This window comes from Solanum dulcamara, chromosome 9 (genome assembly GCF_947179165.1).
Source record: "Solanum dulcamara chromosome 9, daSolDulc1.2, whole genome shotgun sequence".
Classification (NCBI taxonomy): Eukaryota; Viridiplantae; Streptophyta; class Magnoliopsida; order Solanales; family Solanaceae; genus Solanum; species Solanum dulcamara.
In genome coordinates, this window is record NC_077245.1 from 5,073,617 (window position 1) to 5,091,500 (window position 17,884).

General features: G+C 31.4%; 2 protein-coding genes across 2 annotated transcripts; one reads left to right on the forward strand and one right to left on the reverse strand.

Annotated features, from left to right (window-relative positions):
* The first annotated feature begins 6,875 nt into the window (after window positions 1–6,875).
* On the forward strand, window positions 6,876–11,158 carry LOC129902595 (uncharacterized protein At2g23090-like). Its single transcript, XM_055977921.1, has 3 exons — window positions 6,876–7,051; window positions 7,148–7,188; window positions 10,846–11,158. The coding sequence occupies exons 1-3, from the start codon at window positions 6,979–6,981 to the stop codon at window positions 10,963–10,965; spliced, it is 234 nt and encodes a 77-aa protein (XP_055833896.1). The 5' UTR covers window positions 6,876–6,978; the 3' UTR covers window positions 10,966–11,158.
* A 2,031-nt stretch (window positions 11,159–13,189) lies between these two features.
* On the reverse strand, window positions 13,190–14,059 carry LOC129902986 (uncharacterized). Its single transcript, XM_055978458.1, has one exon. The coding sequence runs from the start codon at window positions 13,755–13,757 to the stop codon at window positions 13,407–13,409; it is 351 nt and encodes a 116-aa protein (XP_055834433.1). The 5' UTR covers window positions 13,758–14,059; the 3' UTR covers window positions 13,190–13,406.
* Window positions 14,060–17,884: the final 3,825 nt, after the last annotated feature.

Sequence of the window (17,884 nt, forward strand, 5' to 3'; positions counted from 1 at the left end):
ATTGCTAGTTACCAAAGTCACTAATAAATGGGTGGGTTCTCTGTTTTCTTCCACTATACATTAATGGCCGTGAGCCCCCAAACCATATGCCCACTATTAGGGGTGCTCACGGTTCGGTTTGGATCGATTTTTATTTAAAAAATAACCAAATTAATTGAGTCGGTTATTCAAATTGTCAAATCAAATCAAATCAAACTATATCGATTTTTACTATTCGGTTTTTGTCGGTTTTTATCGGTTTTTTCGGTTTTTGTCGGTTTTTAAATCACCTTGTAGACACTAGTCACTATTTGAATTTAAACTTATTTGAAATAATATTGCCAAGAATAGTCACTCCTAAAACTAAACTCAAGAGCATAATTATTCTTAGCAATGATGATATGAAGTCCACATTTTGTTTACTTTTACTTTGGGTCCAATCATGCAAGATGGACTCATTTCATTAGAAGTCCATCAAAATATTTTGACCCAATCTAGTATAATTCAAAAGCATGGCCAAGATCAAGAATATAAAAATTCAATATAAATTATATTTTTTTCATAAAAAAATTAAAATACACACACATAAATATACAAATTTAAGTTTTAAAATATGTATATATAAAGTCGGTTTGATTCGGTTTTTTCGGTTTTTTTAGACTTGAAACCAAAACCAAACCAAATATAGTCGGTTTTTAAATTTAAAAATCAAACCAAATCAAACCAAATAAATGTTGGTTTTTTTTTTCCGATTTGGTTTGGTTATCGGTTTGGTTCGATTTTTCGATTTTTCGTGTTCAGCCCTACCCACTATCTATCGTTTATCGTTTTAGTAATTGATTTGGAAGTAAATTATGTAAGTGTTAAATTTTAGATAAGTAATGATATTATATCTGATAATTAGGAGGTAAGTTGTTTATATTTTAAATTAATATATAATATTTGATTTGTAATTTAAAATTTGGTATAATTAATATATATATTAATTATGAAAAAATTTATATGTATTATTTTATGCAGAAGATAAACAATTAAAATATATATAACTAATGTATAAATATCTCTATATAACAAATACATGCATAAAATAATACTTCTTCTTTCTCTCTTATTTGTCAATTATTTCAAAAATAGATTTTCATTTTATTTGTCATTTTTGACAGGGTATCAAAAATATATATATTCTTTTCTTATTTTTACACTCAACATTAATTACTCATTCTTAGATCAAAATTTAAGACTATACATTAATTAATATAGATATTATGATAAAATATTAATATTAATTATTATTTTTAAAAATCGTGCAAAATCTAAAATAAATAATTAAAAGTAAACGAAAAAAATACATAAAAATTTTTATGACCCCAATGTTTGGCCAAATTTTCAACGCATATCCACCTATTTCTCGTATATTTGTACTACTAACTAGTGGCATCCAGTTGTATACACTTTATCCCCCCTCCTCTTCCACTTTTTGGTAACCTCCTATTTAATGGAACTATTTTATTTCGATATAAGTAATCTTGAAATTATTTATTTTAAAATTATGTTATTTTTATTATTTTAGTTTATCTATCTTACTATATTTTATGTATTTAAAATTGTATCAAATTAAAATAAACAAATTAAAATAAGAGGGTTAGATTTTTATGTCATATTCAATATTTAATAGTAATGTTTAAAGTTAGTAATTTTGCTATAAACAATATTTTTTTATGTTTCTCCCAAACTCTTCTCTCAAATTCTTTTAATAAACTTAATGCTTAAATTAGAAAAAAAGATTATTTTCAATTATATTTGTCGCAAAATTCTTTTGTTTTTAGTCTAATTAACCAAATAGAAATTAAAAAGTTAATCCACCAAATAATTTTATCATTATTTAATTGTTATACTATAATCTCCATTATAATTCTAACATATCTTGTTAACAGAATACACCAGATTAAATAAAGTCTTCATTTAGAATAAATAAATAATACTCTATCTGTCCCTTTTTCTACGAACGTAATTGATTGAATACAATTTTTTTTTTCTAAAACAAGACTTTGAACATTGAGATCTAAAATATATCTTAGATACTTCTGTAGCTTTAAAATTATATTATTAAAGATAAAATAGATTATTTTAAATATAAAAATAAAATAAAATAAAATAAAAGTGTAGCATGATTAATGACAAAGGGAGTTGTACTAACGTCAATCCTTGATGATAAACTAAATCATTATCAAAAGGCATGCAAATTTTGTGATAAATTAATGAACGAGATTAAACTTGATACGATTACACATCATTTCCATGTGTCAATTTTGGATGTTTTTTAGATGCACCTTACAATGCAATATAATATATTTTCAAGATGGGATTGTACATTAAGTTAAAATTTAAGTTGCGTGGATTCTTTATTTTTAATGTCGTATTCGTATTAAATTATTAAAAAATATATTATTTTTGGAGAATTCGACACGCACTCATTGATTTTTTTGAAGAATTCGAGCAACCTAGGTTAAAATAACTTTTTTTCAATTAACATAACAAAGGGTGTTGTGAGATGATGGATAGATGTGATCCCTCAATTCTTAATTTAGAAGTTTTTGATTTGAATTTTGAGTAAATTTGAATTGATCAAAATTTAATACAAATATCAAATATTAATTAAAAAGTCAAAATAAATAACAAAATAATTTCACCATAGTTATTCAGTTGAACATTCACCGCTCTCTTGTTACTCATCGAAAGATATGGTCCTCTATATTTCATATTAAAATTATTTTAAAATGAATTCTGAAAAATCTCGAGAGAGGCTATATTGCAGTGTTTAGTATGACATCCACGGAGGGTAATTTTTTAAGAAGTGACGCACATTACATTTTTTTTTTTGATTTTCTCTGGAGCCTTGACTAAATTCGAATCACGTAATACAGTATTCATTTGGGGATGACGCTCCAAACAAGATTTTTGCCATATCCAAGACTCGAACCCGAGACCTCTGATTAAAAGTGGAACATTTTCATCACTACACCACAACCCATGTTGGTGATGCACATTACACCTTAGGTGAATTTCACACTAGAATGAATGAAGAAATATAGAGATTTTATAAGAATGAGTTCAAAATTATTTTTTCTATGAGTTCAAAATCATTTTTGTATCCCAGAAGGCTGGGCACGGGACCGAAATTGGTCGGCCGGATCGGAATGAACGGTACCAAATCGGAATGGGACCATTTGACCGGATAGTTGACCAGTATCGGGACAAATCGGATCGGAATAACTAGGATGAAAACTCAGTCACGTCACGTCCCATTATATATCGGGATAGTACTGGAACGGACCGGAATAAAAAGGGATGGGATAAACGGGATGACACATAAAGCTATTATTTTTATTTATTTTTATTTTTTTAAAGTTAGAGAATACAAATATTTTGAATAATAGAATTACAATTTACGAAATACGAATGAATATTTCTTTCTAAGTTTATAAAATATTTTAAATTTTAAAATTTTTAAAATTTATTTGTAACTTGTAAGTTAAGTACTTAAGTTTATTAAAGTATTTTATTTTCTAAGTTTTTCAATTTATAAGTCAGTAAGTTTTACATAAAAAAAAATTCTAAATTATTCAATTTATAAGTTTGAAAGTTAAATACTTAAGTTTGTTAAAGTTATTTTTTTTTATGTTTTTGAATTTATGACTTTACATTATAAGTTTTTAAGATTTAACTTTATAAGTTATAAGTTATAACTTGTAATTTAAGTTTATAAGTTATAATTTGTAATTTGAGTTATAACTTAAATTAAGTTTATAAGTTATAACTTGTAATTTAAGTAACTTAAGTTTGTTAAATATTTTTTTTTCAAAATTTTAAAATTTATAAGTTTTAAATTTTTATGTTTATAATATATGAAATTTAAAAATTATACGTATGTAAATTAAAAACTCAAAATCTCAAATAAATAAAAAAATAAATGCATTAAATAAAAGTATAAAATGAGGATAAAAATTAAAAAATCAATTCAATTTATTCAAATTCGTATTACAATTTACAACTATTAGTAGAGTGCCTAGTTTTCACAACCACCTTTTAGGAAAGTTTCTGTTTCAACTAAGCCAAATGTAATACTAAGAGTTGTATAGTCCTATAAAGTTTTGTTCTAACTCAGCTAAAGATTGACCGTTATCAACCTCAGCCTTCTAGTTTTGATAAAGCTTGTCGACGGTCTTGAAGTTCCATGCTATCGTCACTATCATATCCATTGATTCCTTCAATTTCATATCAATACTCCACATTAATTTTTAAGAGGAAGGCTCATGTTTGCTTGTTAGCTTAATCCAAATTAATTTTTTTAGAAAAAATTCCACGAAACTGATCGAAATGGGAAGGATCGGAACCGGTAGGTACCAAATCATAGTACCGTCCCATTTCGAGTACTGGTTCAACATATCCCATCCCATCCCAAATACTATCGGATCAAAACGAAACGAAATGGTTACCGAAACAGTATCAAAATATTTCGGTTTGGTGCCCAGTCTTATCCCTATTTAGAAGCTTTCATCTTTTGCTTCTTGATGACTTGATCCCACAAATTTAAACCTAGACACGTAAGGTGTTTATTAATTGATCAACTCCCCCCGAAACGGACTGTTTTAAATGTTTCTGAAAATTCTTTCTCCCATTGGACCATTTGTATCCATATGCATTAGGATTCCGATTCATAGATCTCTCGGTTCGAGAAATCAAAATAAGAGGTTAGAACCATTTCTTCTGGCTCTTTTTCAAATTCAATAAATATGAATCGTATATCTATGATTCAGAGTATCCTTTATTATCCCGTCTATTAAGAAAAAACGCCTCGAGGATATCAATCATAATTCTAATTAACATAGTAGACAAAACCAATGATTAGTCCTGTCTCTTGCTGTTCTTCAATTTCCGACACCAAGCTAAGACTGTGCTCTTTTTTAATAGTCTTTGTAAATATCCTTTGGAATTTTGATCCTATCTCCACTTTTCTAACCCTCGGAGATATGCATACTGTATGTACATCTGGTCACACAAATTGCATAGTATCATAAATGGCGATCCCGGATATTACCCAACCCCCAGGAGAGTTTACAAACAAATACAGCTCTTTGATCTCATCCTCCATACTGAGATATATCATAAGACCAATAAGTTGATTCAAAAACTCAGTACTAATCCCTTGGCTCCCCTCCTATCAGTTCAAAATAAACTATTATGACATGTTTCAAATTAAAATCTAATGTATAAATTCGTGCAAGTGTAGGTTCAAAACGTGTAATACCTTATCAGTTAACATTACAATGAATGAAGGAAATATATACACAAGTCTAAGCAACATTAAATTATGTAAATAATCAAATATCATCATTTAGAATATTCCTTATTTGACTATCTGAACTTCTATCTTCTTGGTGAGAGTTCGATTTTCCATCTTATAATTCTTTCCCTGTTTTTCTTTTCCATACCAAAAAAAAGAAGAAAGAAAGATAGATCAAGCTTCATACTTATGAAAGTATTTATTTAAGCTATTTCTCTCTATCTAAACGGCTTACAATTAATACTTCATTAATTATAACAGTATAATAAATATGTGAAAAGATAAGCAAATTATCTGTTTAAACCATCAAACATTTTAAAAAATAAATAAATGCAATTTGTCAAACAAATTCACAGTTAATATCAAAGGCAGTTTGGACATAGAATTTTAATATTAATGATAACAATAAATGAAAACATGTATACAAAAACTAGTCTTTTTCTTTATTGTGATTAGATTAATTTAAGATGATAAGAGAAAAAACAACACTTTCTATCGAATGTATTTCTATTTCATATGCAATTTCAAAACCTCCAAAAGTGAGTAATAATGTATGCATTAGACATATTCACATCGGATGTTTATATCAAATTAATAATAATTATTTTCAAGTGATATTTATATATATATTTTAATACTTCCTCTATTCCATATTAAATGAATTTTTGAGAGATTTTTCATTGTTCAAAATAATTGAATTGTTTAAAGTTCAAGATAGATGTTTGAAATTTTTTTCATACTTGCCCTCTCATTTATTGAAGTTTTATATTTTCTAGGAGATAAATCACTACTTGCAAAATTATATTTATGATTTTACAAAGGGTAATAGTGAAAATTATGGTTCAAGTTATGTCCTTGAATATTTTTCTTAATATGTATGTATTGCCTCACAAATTTACTTAATATAAAATAAAAAGAGTATATATTATGTATTTATAAATTTAATATAAGCACATAAGCTATTATTGGTGCATGAAATTTCATATTTACAATTAACCATTTGTGCACCAAATAATAACGTTTAACAAAGTAAAAATACTATTGCATAAAAAGTAACGCGTAGGAACAGTGAATTGCAGTTTCTTGTGGCTTTCCAATATATGTCTTTTTCTGTTTTCTCTTTTCAAATCCTAACCCATAAATTCCATTTATTTCACCATCCAACTACTCTAATTTCTCACTTGTACTCTCGGTTTGGATGATGATTATGTATTGCTTTATGTATTATATTATTTTTTATTATCATATAATGTCATGCATCAACGGATAAATGATAAATCTAAAAAAAAAAAAGTAGAATATGACTTAGAATTATTATGAAAAAATAGGATTAAAAAAAAATATGATTATTAAAGATAAAATGAGAAAAAAATACTAAGGTAACAACACAATCACACTAAATCAATTATTACATAAATTTTTTATTGTTACCTAAGAATAATTTTAAATGATAAAAAATAATAAAATTTAAATAATAATTAAAATAAATATTATATTTGAACTAAGAATATAATACAATAATCTCAACCATCCAAACAAGGTGTTACTCTGTATGTATATATATAAAGGGTTTCTCTCTCAGAGCCACTGCAAAACAAAAATCCAAATTTTTTTTGTCCAATTTGTACAGGAAAGAGCAAAGAACAAACCAAGCCATGGGTGGAGGCAATGGACAGAAGGCAAAGATGGCTCGTGAGAAGAACATGGAAAAGATGAAAGGCCAAAAGGGTATGCATATCTAAGTTTGTTGTATAAGTTTTTTTCGAGAAAAGATTGTTTTTTTGATTGTTTTTTTAGCTAATCAAGATTATGGTGTATGTACAGGAAGCCAACTTGAGGCCAACAAAAAGGCTATGAATATCCAGGTTTTTGTTAATTTTCCACTGAAATTTATCTTCTTTCTTCATACCCAGTTCCTTTATCTGTAGAATTCTTTTCAATCAGCTGAAAATTTAGAAATTTAGGTTCTCAATTGTTTTTTTTTCTATTTTTGTTTGGGGATATACCAAAGGATTTTAATTGACTGTGAATTGCTAAAGTTTTTGGGAATTTTAATTGGATATATAGAGTCCTGGGAGATTTTTGTAGTATAGACAAAACAATTAGTCAGATCTGTGTCTAGGACCTGAAGGGGATGAGTTTAGGTGCTGCAATCTGTTAATGTCTTGTTAATCTAATCTAATTGATCGAATAATGAAGAATCTGGATTATGTTTTGTTGGAAAAATGATTTTGATATCTCAGAAACAACAATTACAACATCATACACAGTGTAACCTGTAATCCCAGAAGTGGGGTTTGGTGAAGATAGTGTGTACGCAGCCTTATTCCTATCTTGAGAAAAGAAGTTTTCAAATTCATGTATAGATTCATTCTCTTAATATCTTGTTAATGAGTCCTTAATAACATTAGCTTTGAAAAGCGCAACAAACCATTTGAATACCCTTTGAATTCAATTTGTGCAACTGTGATATAATATAATTTGAATAGTAGTGGTTTTTACATTGTTATATATTTGGATGTTGCAAGCTATCAGATGTGAAGCATGTGTCCACTCCTGCCTATGTATGGTCCTATGTGTTCACTTTGAAAGTGTGGACAAAAATAGACAATCTCTTATCCTTTATAGTGTCATACACACCTCTAAGATAAAAAGGATTTTCCTACAGTTTTCGTGATTATTCAAATTTAGCAAGCAATGAGTCCAAAATTTCCTTTGCTTCTTTATTAGAACAATACTAATTGAACAACTCAATTAGAAAGAGTACTTTATAAATACTTACATACTACCTTGTTTGCATAAATTCATTGATCTAGTTGAGCAGGAGGAGATTCATCAGATTTTGAATCTCTTATATTAAGAGCAGAGAAATTATGTTCCTGCCATCTCTTAAAATTTTGTGTACCAAAAATTTTCACCTTTGAAACATCAGTGAAGTGTTTGGCAAAGTCGTGTGTAGGCAAATTAGGAATAGTAGCGGGAGATTTTTGTGCAACAACAGGAAGACCACTGGTATTTTCAGTAACAGTAGTAGATTGATTCTTTCGTGATCGAGGACAACAAAATAAAATAAATATCCTTAAGAATATTATAAAAAGAATTGAATATTTGAATAAGCATGGAAATGGTAGGGACATCCTTTTTAGCTTGAGATGTGTATACAGACCCTTTAAGATATTTCATCGGTAAAGGTGTATCCCTCCTGATTTAACAAACTCTTCTAGTATAAATTAGGAGCATAAATGATAAAGTTTAAACAAAAGAAAATCTAGCCCAATAAAAGAAAAGGAGAAGAGTTCGTCTATTTTTCCATGCTTCCAAAGTGAACAAATAGGAGTATATACGGGCAAAGGAGTGAACAAAGGCTTAACATTTGATAGCCTGTAATGTCCAAATATCATAACAAAATAAAAGCTATTCAAGGATCTGATACAGTTGCACAAATTGAATTCAAATGGTTTGTTTTGTTTTTCAAAGCTAACGTTAGAATTGTATAAATAATTATCATATTTAAGTCTCATTAACCAGATATTAATATAATGAACTTAAACACTTACTTTTTGAGACATCAAAATACTTTTTCTAACATGTTTACACGCTATGCTATTGCCTCACAGCATCTCAGAGAAGCTGAATTAGCTTATATTGTGCTCAGATAGAACACAGTTGTCAGTGACATGAATAATCTTGATGATTTATATAAGGATTAGTAATTCTCTCATAAAAGAAGGGTGCTTTTGTTTGCACTATACATAGGTTTTGCTTGATCTAGTTCTTGTCAAACTTTTGAGCAAGGATGTTATTACTGATCTATTGTAAATTGCTCCCTTGCAAATTTAGGGAATCTGGAAGTCTTCTTTGTGTGTCACGAATGAGGTAGAATGCACTATGGTGATCCTGTAAAGATTGATAATAATGCTAGCAAATCAGATAATGTTTTTATAAACCATAAAGATTAGTATAAGAGATTGATAAGTAATGTCTAGTTGTTTGCAAAAACAGTGATGTCAAATTAGAAATTACAATAGTTATAAAGGAAAATGACTTTTGTTCATAAGTGAGGTAAGCTATTTCCCTCCTTTCAGCAGAAAAAGTTTTTCTTGGAAAATATTTCGTGACAATACATGACATATTTTTGGAAGGTGTCATCTGGAAAATATTCCCCACCTTCCCCCCAGTCCAAACACATTGGTGACAAAGAGTTTCTTTTGTTAAAAGTCTCGAAAGAAACAAAAGTTAAAAAGTCCTGCTTGATAAAGAGGGATAGATTGAGACAAGTGAATTGGAGACGCATGGCATATGTTTAATGATTTAGATATAAGAATAAATTGTAGGGCGAGTCAACAATTGTGTACCTGTTAATGCTGTGTAATATTCGTTGAACTCACCACCAGTGTTGTCAAAGACAGCGCGCTTAAGCCCTGAAACGAGGCTCAAAACGTGTTTAGCGCTTCTCCTCGCTTTATGTGCGCTTTAGTGTGGTCATCAAGGTTCTAAGGCACGTGTTTAGCGCTTCTTCTCGCTTTATGTGCGCTTCAGTGTGGTCATCAAGGTTCTAAGGCAAACTTTTCCTTTCCAATGAGCCTCTTTTGAAGAAGTGACACTAAACAACTGATATTTCACTTTATCATACTTTTTTTTCAATTTCTTTGGTTATATATTTGTCATTCATGTTTATAATAATTGGTCTTGGACTAAACATATATATTTGTATCTTTTTCTCCCTCTGCCCTTTTTTTCATTAAAGCCCACACTTTATTTGCGTTGTGCGCTTAAAGCCCAAATGGATCTTAGAGCTTTTTTGCTCTTTTTGCCTTTGATAATACTGCTCACCACCAAAAGAATTGCCTCATGTCAAACTTTGAATCTCGTGGAAACAAAGTTATAACTTAGAAATCACCAACTAAATATCTTTACACTGCTGTGTGTTTTCAAAAGAAAACTAGAGAATCATCTTTGCTGAAGTAAAAGGAGTTGTTATAATTTTGATACCCATAGAGAAGTTATATATTTCTCTTAGAGAAAAACTGATATCCAACAGTACCGTGCTATTTGGTATCTAATAATCAACATTTTCTTCCAGTGAATAGAACTTGGGGTTTGTTTCTCTGAAAATGAATGATCCTATCCAATCCAAGAACTATAACTCTTGCTGAAACTCTCTCTTCCCATGGGGCAAAGGGATTTAAACAAGACGGTAAAACAAGGAAGATGACATCTCAACACTGTTATCCATTTGTCCTGATGCTTGCTAGTTGTCAAAATGCAGCAGAGTAAGAAATAGGATGGTGATCAAGGAAAACTTTATCTAACACATTGTTATTCACTTGTCCTAATGTTTGCTAATTGTCAAAATGCAGCGGAATAAGAAACAAGATCATAAACAAGGAAAATATTTTCTAAACAATGTCATTCATCTGCCCTAATTTTTGCTAATTGTCAAAAAACAAATAAGTAACAAGGAAGATGTTATGTAAAACTGTTATCTATTTGTCTTAATGTTTGCTAATTGTCAAATGCAGTGCAAGGTGTGCATGCAGACATTCATTTGCACCACATCTGAAGTTAAGTGCAAAGAACATGCTGAGGCGAAACATCCCAAATCTGATGTCTATGCATGTTTCCCTCATCTCAAGAAATGATTCGCATTTTAGAGTCTGGGCTGATGGTTGTTTCCCAACTATGTTTCTAAATTCTGTTAACCATGCTAAAGTTTGAATCTGTTCAAAAATTGTTGCTTCGTTCTGCTTCAAACTGTTGATGGCTACTTAGTTTGGAACTCTGTGTGAAATATATGTTTATAATAACTCCCTCCTCTCGGATTGATTTCTGCTAGACTTGTCGAGCGTGTTGCTTTACCTTCTCAAGCTGATCGAGTATTTACTATTGCTAGTTTTAAACATTTACCACCAAAGGTTAGGTGGGGTGGTGAGTGTCCCTTCGTCCTTGACCAGATGTTTTGGGTTTGAGGTCTGAGAATCGAGTCACCTTCTTGAGTCCTTTTTGGTGGGGAGTGTTACGTCCCAAAGTATAACCTTTTTGGCACGATTCTGGATTAATCCGGGTCCGAAAGCATTAACTGGACACTGATGTTATGTTTTTGAAAAGATCTAACTAGGGATGTTGACTGTTTGAAATCACGTAACCAGAGATTTAACTGTCTATGTTCAAACCGAAATAGAAGTTTGGTGAAGAATTTTAGTAGCTCAGTTGATTGATTATTTGGACTTTTCATCTTGTTATTGAGGGTTCGATCCCTGGAATCTCCATTTCTCCTCTTGGAGAAAAAACACAACAAAAACACAGAAATCAGGTAGTTAACTACTAATTTGCTTGAATATGAAAGACATAGATTGTGAAAAAAGACAATTTTGGAACAAACTCAGTAGGAGTAGACATGATTTTTTTTCCAAGACTTAAATACATAACTAGAAACGATGATAAACACATAAAAAGACAGCTATATTGTATTCCTTCCGCCCTAAAATATTTGAACCGGTGGTCTAATAATCAATTAAGTAGGTTGCAAATTATTTCAATTAGGTGATTTTAGTCCATTTATTTCAATTTTGATGGAAAAAGTTACTGATACATGTCACTGGTGATGGTGGGAGGCTGATGTAATTAGTCGAAATACGCGCGCAAGATAAATTGGACAGCACATTTACACCAAGTTCTGGTTGTAATTATAATGTACTTGAGGCATCCATTTTAAACTCTTTATACAACAAAGTTTATTTGGAGCACATCGACGGACTTTTTTTTTCTGGAAAAAAAAAAGGAGCTATTATAACTAAAGAAATACATTGTTATCAACTTTTATCTGAACCAACAACGTATATGTTGCGAAATTAGTGACATTGAGCCAACTTTTATTTGTTTAACAAATAAGTGATTGTCTTGTAATTTTTCAAAATATTATTTTTCACGTAACAATTTCTTATTACTGATAGAGGGAAAGTAAAAATTTATTGTTAGTGTTTAAATTGATTTTATTGTACCATACTATATTGATAGTGATGAATGAAACTAATTTAATCACATCAACACTATAATCAAGTCAGCAACCTAATCATGTCTCTAGTAAGTAAGTCACACTTTCATTCATCCAAATGTGGATTATTTTATTCGTAAATATATTCCTTCATCCATAAGATAAAGGTTAAAAATGAAGGGAAAAAAATAATACTAACAATTAGAGTTTCTATACAACTACTCATGGGTTTCTCTATCACAGTTTTTCACAAGTTCTACTAGCATACTTTTTGGTTAATTATGTACTGTAAATATTTTTTTGAGAAAGAAAACCATATGTATAAAATGAGTACTATTTGATAATAATTCTCCAAATGACAATAATCTCAATCCTCAACCAGAAGTTTCAGGTTCAACTAGAATTGTTTCTCCGTACGAATGAAGATTAGTTAGTAGGTGAAAAATGCTCGATAATAAACTGATGTATACTCAACTTAAAGAGATCTTCAGAGAGATTATCTTGGATGGTAAGTACCCACTTCATAGGCCCTTACAAGCAAATCTTACGATTAGAAACAAATACTTACCATCTTATCAAAAGTTAAGTTAGAACCAAATAGTAAGAATACAATTTTATTTTCCAACCAAGTCCACCTCAATCCTCTCGTATACCTTGCCATAGACAAAATATTGGCACTATCCAACAGTTCCAAATGAAATTGTGACAATAAAGGATCATTCACACAACATTTTGCATATGCAACTGCATGTTGGACGCCTAATCAGTGACCATCGTAAAAATTCTGCCTTCGCCATTGCTAATAAAAGCTAAATTGCACACTTTTTGCAAGTAAATTCAGTTGCATGAGGTTGCAAAAAGGCTGAAGCCGGTAAAGAGAAAATTAATTGCAGATATTTTTATTTACATGCTTAAACTGCGATGCCGATTTCTCTTGCCGGTGACTATTTTACACTGATTTTCCCCAACTTTAATTTCCAATCTTCAAAAAGCCGAAAAAAGAAGATAGAAATTCCACAACTAATTTACATACTTACAGTGAAAAACCACTCAATTTTCATTTTCTTAAAGCAACGCTCTCCAAAATCACTAGCGAACGTGGTGCTGAGGAAGACGGAACCGAAACTGAGACGCCGGAGATCTAACAGCAACGCCGTGCCAACATATACCACCTCTACACAACTCGTCGGAATGATGACGTGGCTGGTTGCGATGATGGATAGGATGATGATCGCGTGTCAAAGCATACCTAGTAGCCTTACGTGACACATCCCACGTCAGACTCAAAATCAATAGACTTCCTACAACAACTGTCGATACAATCAGCACAAAAACTCCGCCGTAGCTCCGTCCAGTTGTCAATCCGTAAGCCTTCATCGCCGCTATTACTAACAGGTACAACGTCGTCAAATTCCCCACTACAGTATCCGAAATCGCCATTTTTATCGCTCTTTTAATTCGAAAATTAAGTTGAAATCTGGTAAATTTGAATCAACAGCATATAGTGAATGAACTGATGATAAAGGGTTTTAAAAAAAGGGGGTTTATGGTATGGAGTGAGAATTACGAAATTTTGGATCGGGGGTGGGGTTGGGGGTTGGGGTTGGGGTGGGGGTGGGGTAAGAGAATGCTATGGGTTTTGAGCTTATCTTCTTTTTATTTGCAGTTTTTGATGCAAGGGAAAGGTAGCAGTGAATATGATTCAATACCCAACAATAGAGACTCTCGAGCCTGGAATTAAAAGAAATGATAATGACACATATTTTAAGAATTCACAATTTTTTTTAATTTACAAAATATCTTTTTTTTTTTTTCTCTTTATCCATCCCTCAGCCCCATCCTCCCCCAACCTCTCCTCCTCTACGTCATCATCACCTCCAAACAACTAGCAGATGTTTAAATATCTTCTGGTTGTTTAAACAATTTTTGATTGTTTAAACAACTTCTATTGTTTGAACTAAACAACTTAGGGTTGTTTAAACAATCAAAAAATTGTTTAAACAACTTCTGTTGTTTGAACTAAACAACTTAGGGTTGTTTAAACAACATCTTTTGGTTGCTTGAACAACTCCTGTTTATATAAACAACATATCCTCTCCTCTCTTCTCTTCTCTTCTCTTTTCATCAATTTTTTTTTTATAATTTTCACAATCAAATCGAAGTGAAGAAAAAAATGAGAATGACAACATCCGAAGAAGAAGAAGATGAAAACACAAAAAGTTTGAAAAGAAAGGGAAAAATGGAGAAGAAAAATGGTAAAAAAGTTAAGGAAGAAGAAGATGAAAGGAAAAAGGAAGAACAACGATTTAAAAAAATGGAGAAAAGAGAAGAGAAGAGAAGAGAGGAGGGAAATGGAGAACAAAAGTTTAAAGGAAAAAGGAAGAACAACGTTTAAAAAAATGGAGAAAAGAAAAGAGAAGAGAAGAGAGGAGAGGAGAGAAATGGAGAACAGAAGTTTAAAGGAAAAAGGAAGAACAACGTTTAAAAAAATGGAGAAAAGAAAAGAGAAGAGAGGAGGGAAATGGAGAACAAAAGTTTAAAAAAATTGAGTAAATGAATGGAATTTAGGGTTTTATTAAAAGTTTTTGATCTTTAATTTTTACCCTAAACTTTTAAATATTCTAATTCAACCCCATCTTTTCATAATTAACCTCTAATTAAATATTTATAACAAAAGAAAAAAAAGAAAAAATAATCTCTTATCCTTCATTCCACTCTCAAAGATTCCTTTTACCTTATTTTCCCGAGACTCTTCATATTACCTTCAGTTTCTATGTCATTATTTTTATTTTTATTTTTATTTATTTTGATAATTCTTTTACGATTAATTGGGTGAGTATTTTTTAAAACATAATTATTGATTTTATTGATATTTTTTATTTATTATTATTTGTAGCAATACATAAAAATATTATGATAAATCTTTTATGTATTAAAAATAAATTATGCATGCAATATTAATGTATTAAAATATATTATGCTTGTTTGGTAAAAAATTGATATAATGTATTATAAGTATATTGAAGTGTGTGATAAATGTTTTATCCATGAATAAAATTTGTATTATATAAATTTTATAAATTATTCTCTATAATATATATTAAAATTGTATTATAAATGAATTATAAGTGTTCAGCTAAAAAAATCATTACTATAAATAAAAAATATTTTCTTATTATAGCATATCTATGTAAGTTTTCCTTTTTTTATACTTAATTCTCACTCGGTCACTTTAGTCATTGGAGTGAAATTTCTTCCAAAAACTAATTTTGATCTAAAAATTATGATCAAACCAACTTTCAGATCTTTAATTTATGATAATAAAATTCAAAAAAATAATAATTTTATTTGAAATAAATATCAAACAAACAAATTAAACAAATTGAAAGAGCAGGTGATGCCTTCTTGCTTGTGTAGTTGGCCCGCCCTTTCTTTCCTCCAGGCTATTCACCCATGAAGATCTGACGTCGAATAGGTTTTCGATCCGAAAAGCTCCATAGAGCTGTCGTATACGAGTACTACGAGGCCTACGACTTTCTTGATCGCCTCATTCGAGCTGACGATTCGAAATTCTCATCATCGGCTTCTTCTCCCTGTAGGCCGTCTTAGGAAATGACTTAACTTAAAAGACAGATGTTGTCGCTGTGAGGCGAGGGAGCAACTTGTCTGGTCTTGCGATGTGTATCGACGAACAACACAATCGGAGTATCGGGACTCGCACTCATTGAACTTCTTGTGCAGAAGACGCAGAGGACAAACATTCTCATGCATACCCCCTATTCCATATTCTTTTAGTCAAGCCTATACTCTTTTAAAGCAATATCTTGGGGAAAGGCCTCTACTTTACGAACCAAGTCTTTATGACGAGACATTAACTTTCTTTTTTGATCCCTAAGTAGCATTTCCTTGGGGTAGCCCCAGGTGGGAAGGGCCATGGGGTTCTTTTTTTGATAATCAATAAGTAGCGTAGGCTTCGATAGACTTACAATAGCGGGTGCCGTCTTAGCCTTCCCTGACCAGGATCGGTCCCACACTTGTAGCGTTCGTGATCATCCTCCTCAACTGTATATCGATCGAAAGGCAGGGCGTCACATCCCCCAACCAAGGGAGTGGTTACGTCCAAGCGGAAGATTACAAAATGCAACACAACAAGGGGGTCGTTAGACCGTCGCTTGCGTGAAGGAAGAAGTTAATCAATCAGAATTGAGACAGGGAGGAGAGGCGAAAGAGAAATTTTCATATGCGGAATTCTTCCTCTATTGAGGCTTCTGCTGGTCATCTTTACCAGCTCTATCTCCTCAACCGAATCTCCTGCGACTTCGTCCTCCCCTTTTGCTCATAAGTAAGTTCTTCTCCACGACGTATTTTTACTCTTACCTTTGTTTCTTTCATTCGCTTTCTTGTTTTTAGCTCAAGGGTCGGCTCGTAGATCTAAAAGAATCCAGCCATAGGCCTGACCGGGGTGGAGCGTAGACGAGCGAGCAGAGCCAAGGAAAGAGGGAAGCCCGTCATAGAGCAGTCGACTAGAAGTAGAAGACTGCTGGCCTAAGAGAAGGCGGCCTCTCTCGGGATGCTCTAGTTGCTGCTGGCTGTCGACGAGGAAGAGTCAACTAGCGATGCCAGCTTCTGACAAATCTTGGAGTAATAAGGGCAATAGGTGTTTCTTGGAAAAGATCCTTCTCTCCAGATCGTAAGCAAGGATTTCTGATGCGCGGAGGGGCCTTTCGCTCTTGTACTCCAACTCAGTATTTCATTCCGAATAAGTGTGTGAATTTCAAGCCAAAAGGAAAAAAAGCGAAGTAAGCATCCAACTCTGGTACTAGCAAACATCTAGTGCTTATCCGCTACCTTGAATACAAAATCAATTATCAAACGGACTGATTAGCCCACTTGTACGTAATAGAATCAAAATTAAGGCAAATTCCCCTGATGGGAGTGAACATAGGAATTCCCCGACGAACGAATGCAATAGATGGAAGGAGTAGGAATTATGACAATCCAAAAAAAATAAAGACGTGTGGCTAAAATGTGGGCATTGTGGGTATTTCACCTTTATGTAAACGTGGCGGCACAACATTCCTTATTGAGACTTTAAGACAGCCATTTATGTCGTCATTTCATGCTTGACTTACTTGCAAGGCAGTACAAGGTTTAATTTCTATTTGAGCATAAATATACTGATTTGAACCTTTGATCTATAGTTTATAGATTTTTTTATAAAAATAATTTTATCGTTATTTAAAAAAGAAGAAGTTCTAATGGGTGAAATTATTCAAAGTTGTATAAAACAGTTGATTTGTGCGTAGATTGTAGAAGAATTACATGTTGGCAATTTCTTGATATTATGGATGTCATTTTATGTTTGGTTTTGGGTAGGGGGTCTTAATGGGGACTTTGCTTTTGTGCTACGTTAAAGAATATATTTATTCTTCCTAAACTAATATAGTTTGTTTTTCTATTTTCATGCCTAGAAAATCGAATAAATTGGAAGAGATGCACCTAAATTCTGCCCAAATCTTCCTTTTTTATTTTTTGGCTTTCGAGGTTTGCGGTCCCGTAAAGTTTTG

Bases quoted from the DNA above. Each gene is read 5' to 3' on its own strand.
- LOC129902595 (XM_055977921.1), top strand. From the start codon at position 6,979: ATGGGTGGAGGCAATGGACAGAAGGCAAAGATGGCTCGTGAGAAGAAC. The intron at 7,052-7,147 runs GTATGCATATCT...GTGTATGTACAG, and splicing joins AAAGATGAAAGGCCAAAAGG to GAAGCCAACTTGAGGCCAAC. The intron at 7,189-10,845 runs GTTTTTGTTAAT...TGTCAAATGCAG, and splicing joins AAAAGGCTATGAATATCCAG to TGCAAGGTGTGCATGCAGAC.
- LOC129902986 (XM_055978458.1), bottom strand. From the start codon at position 13,757: ATGGCGATTTCGGATACTGTAGTGGGGAATTTGACGACGTTGTACCTG.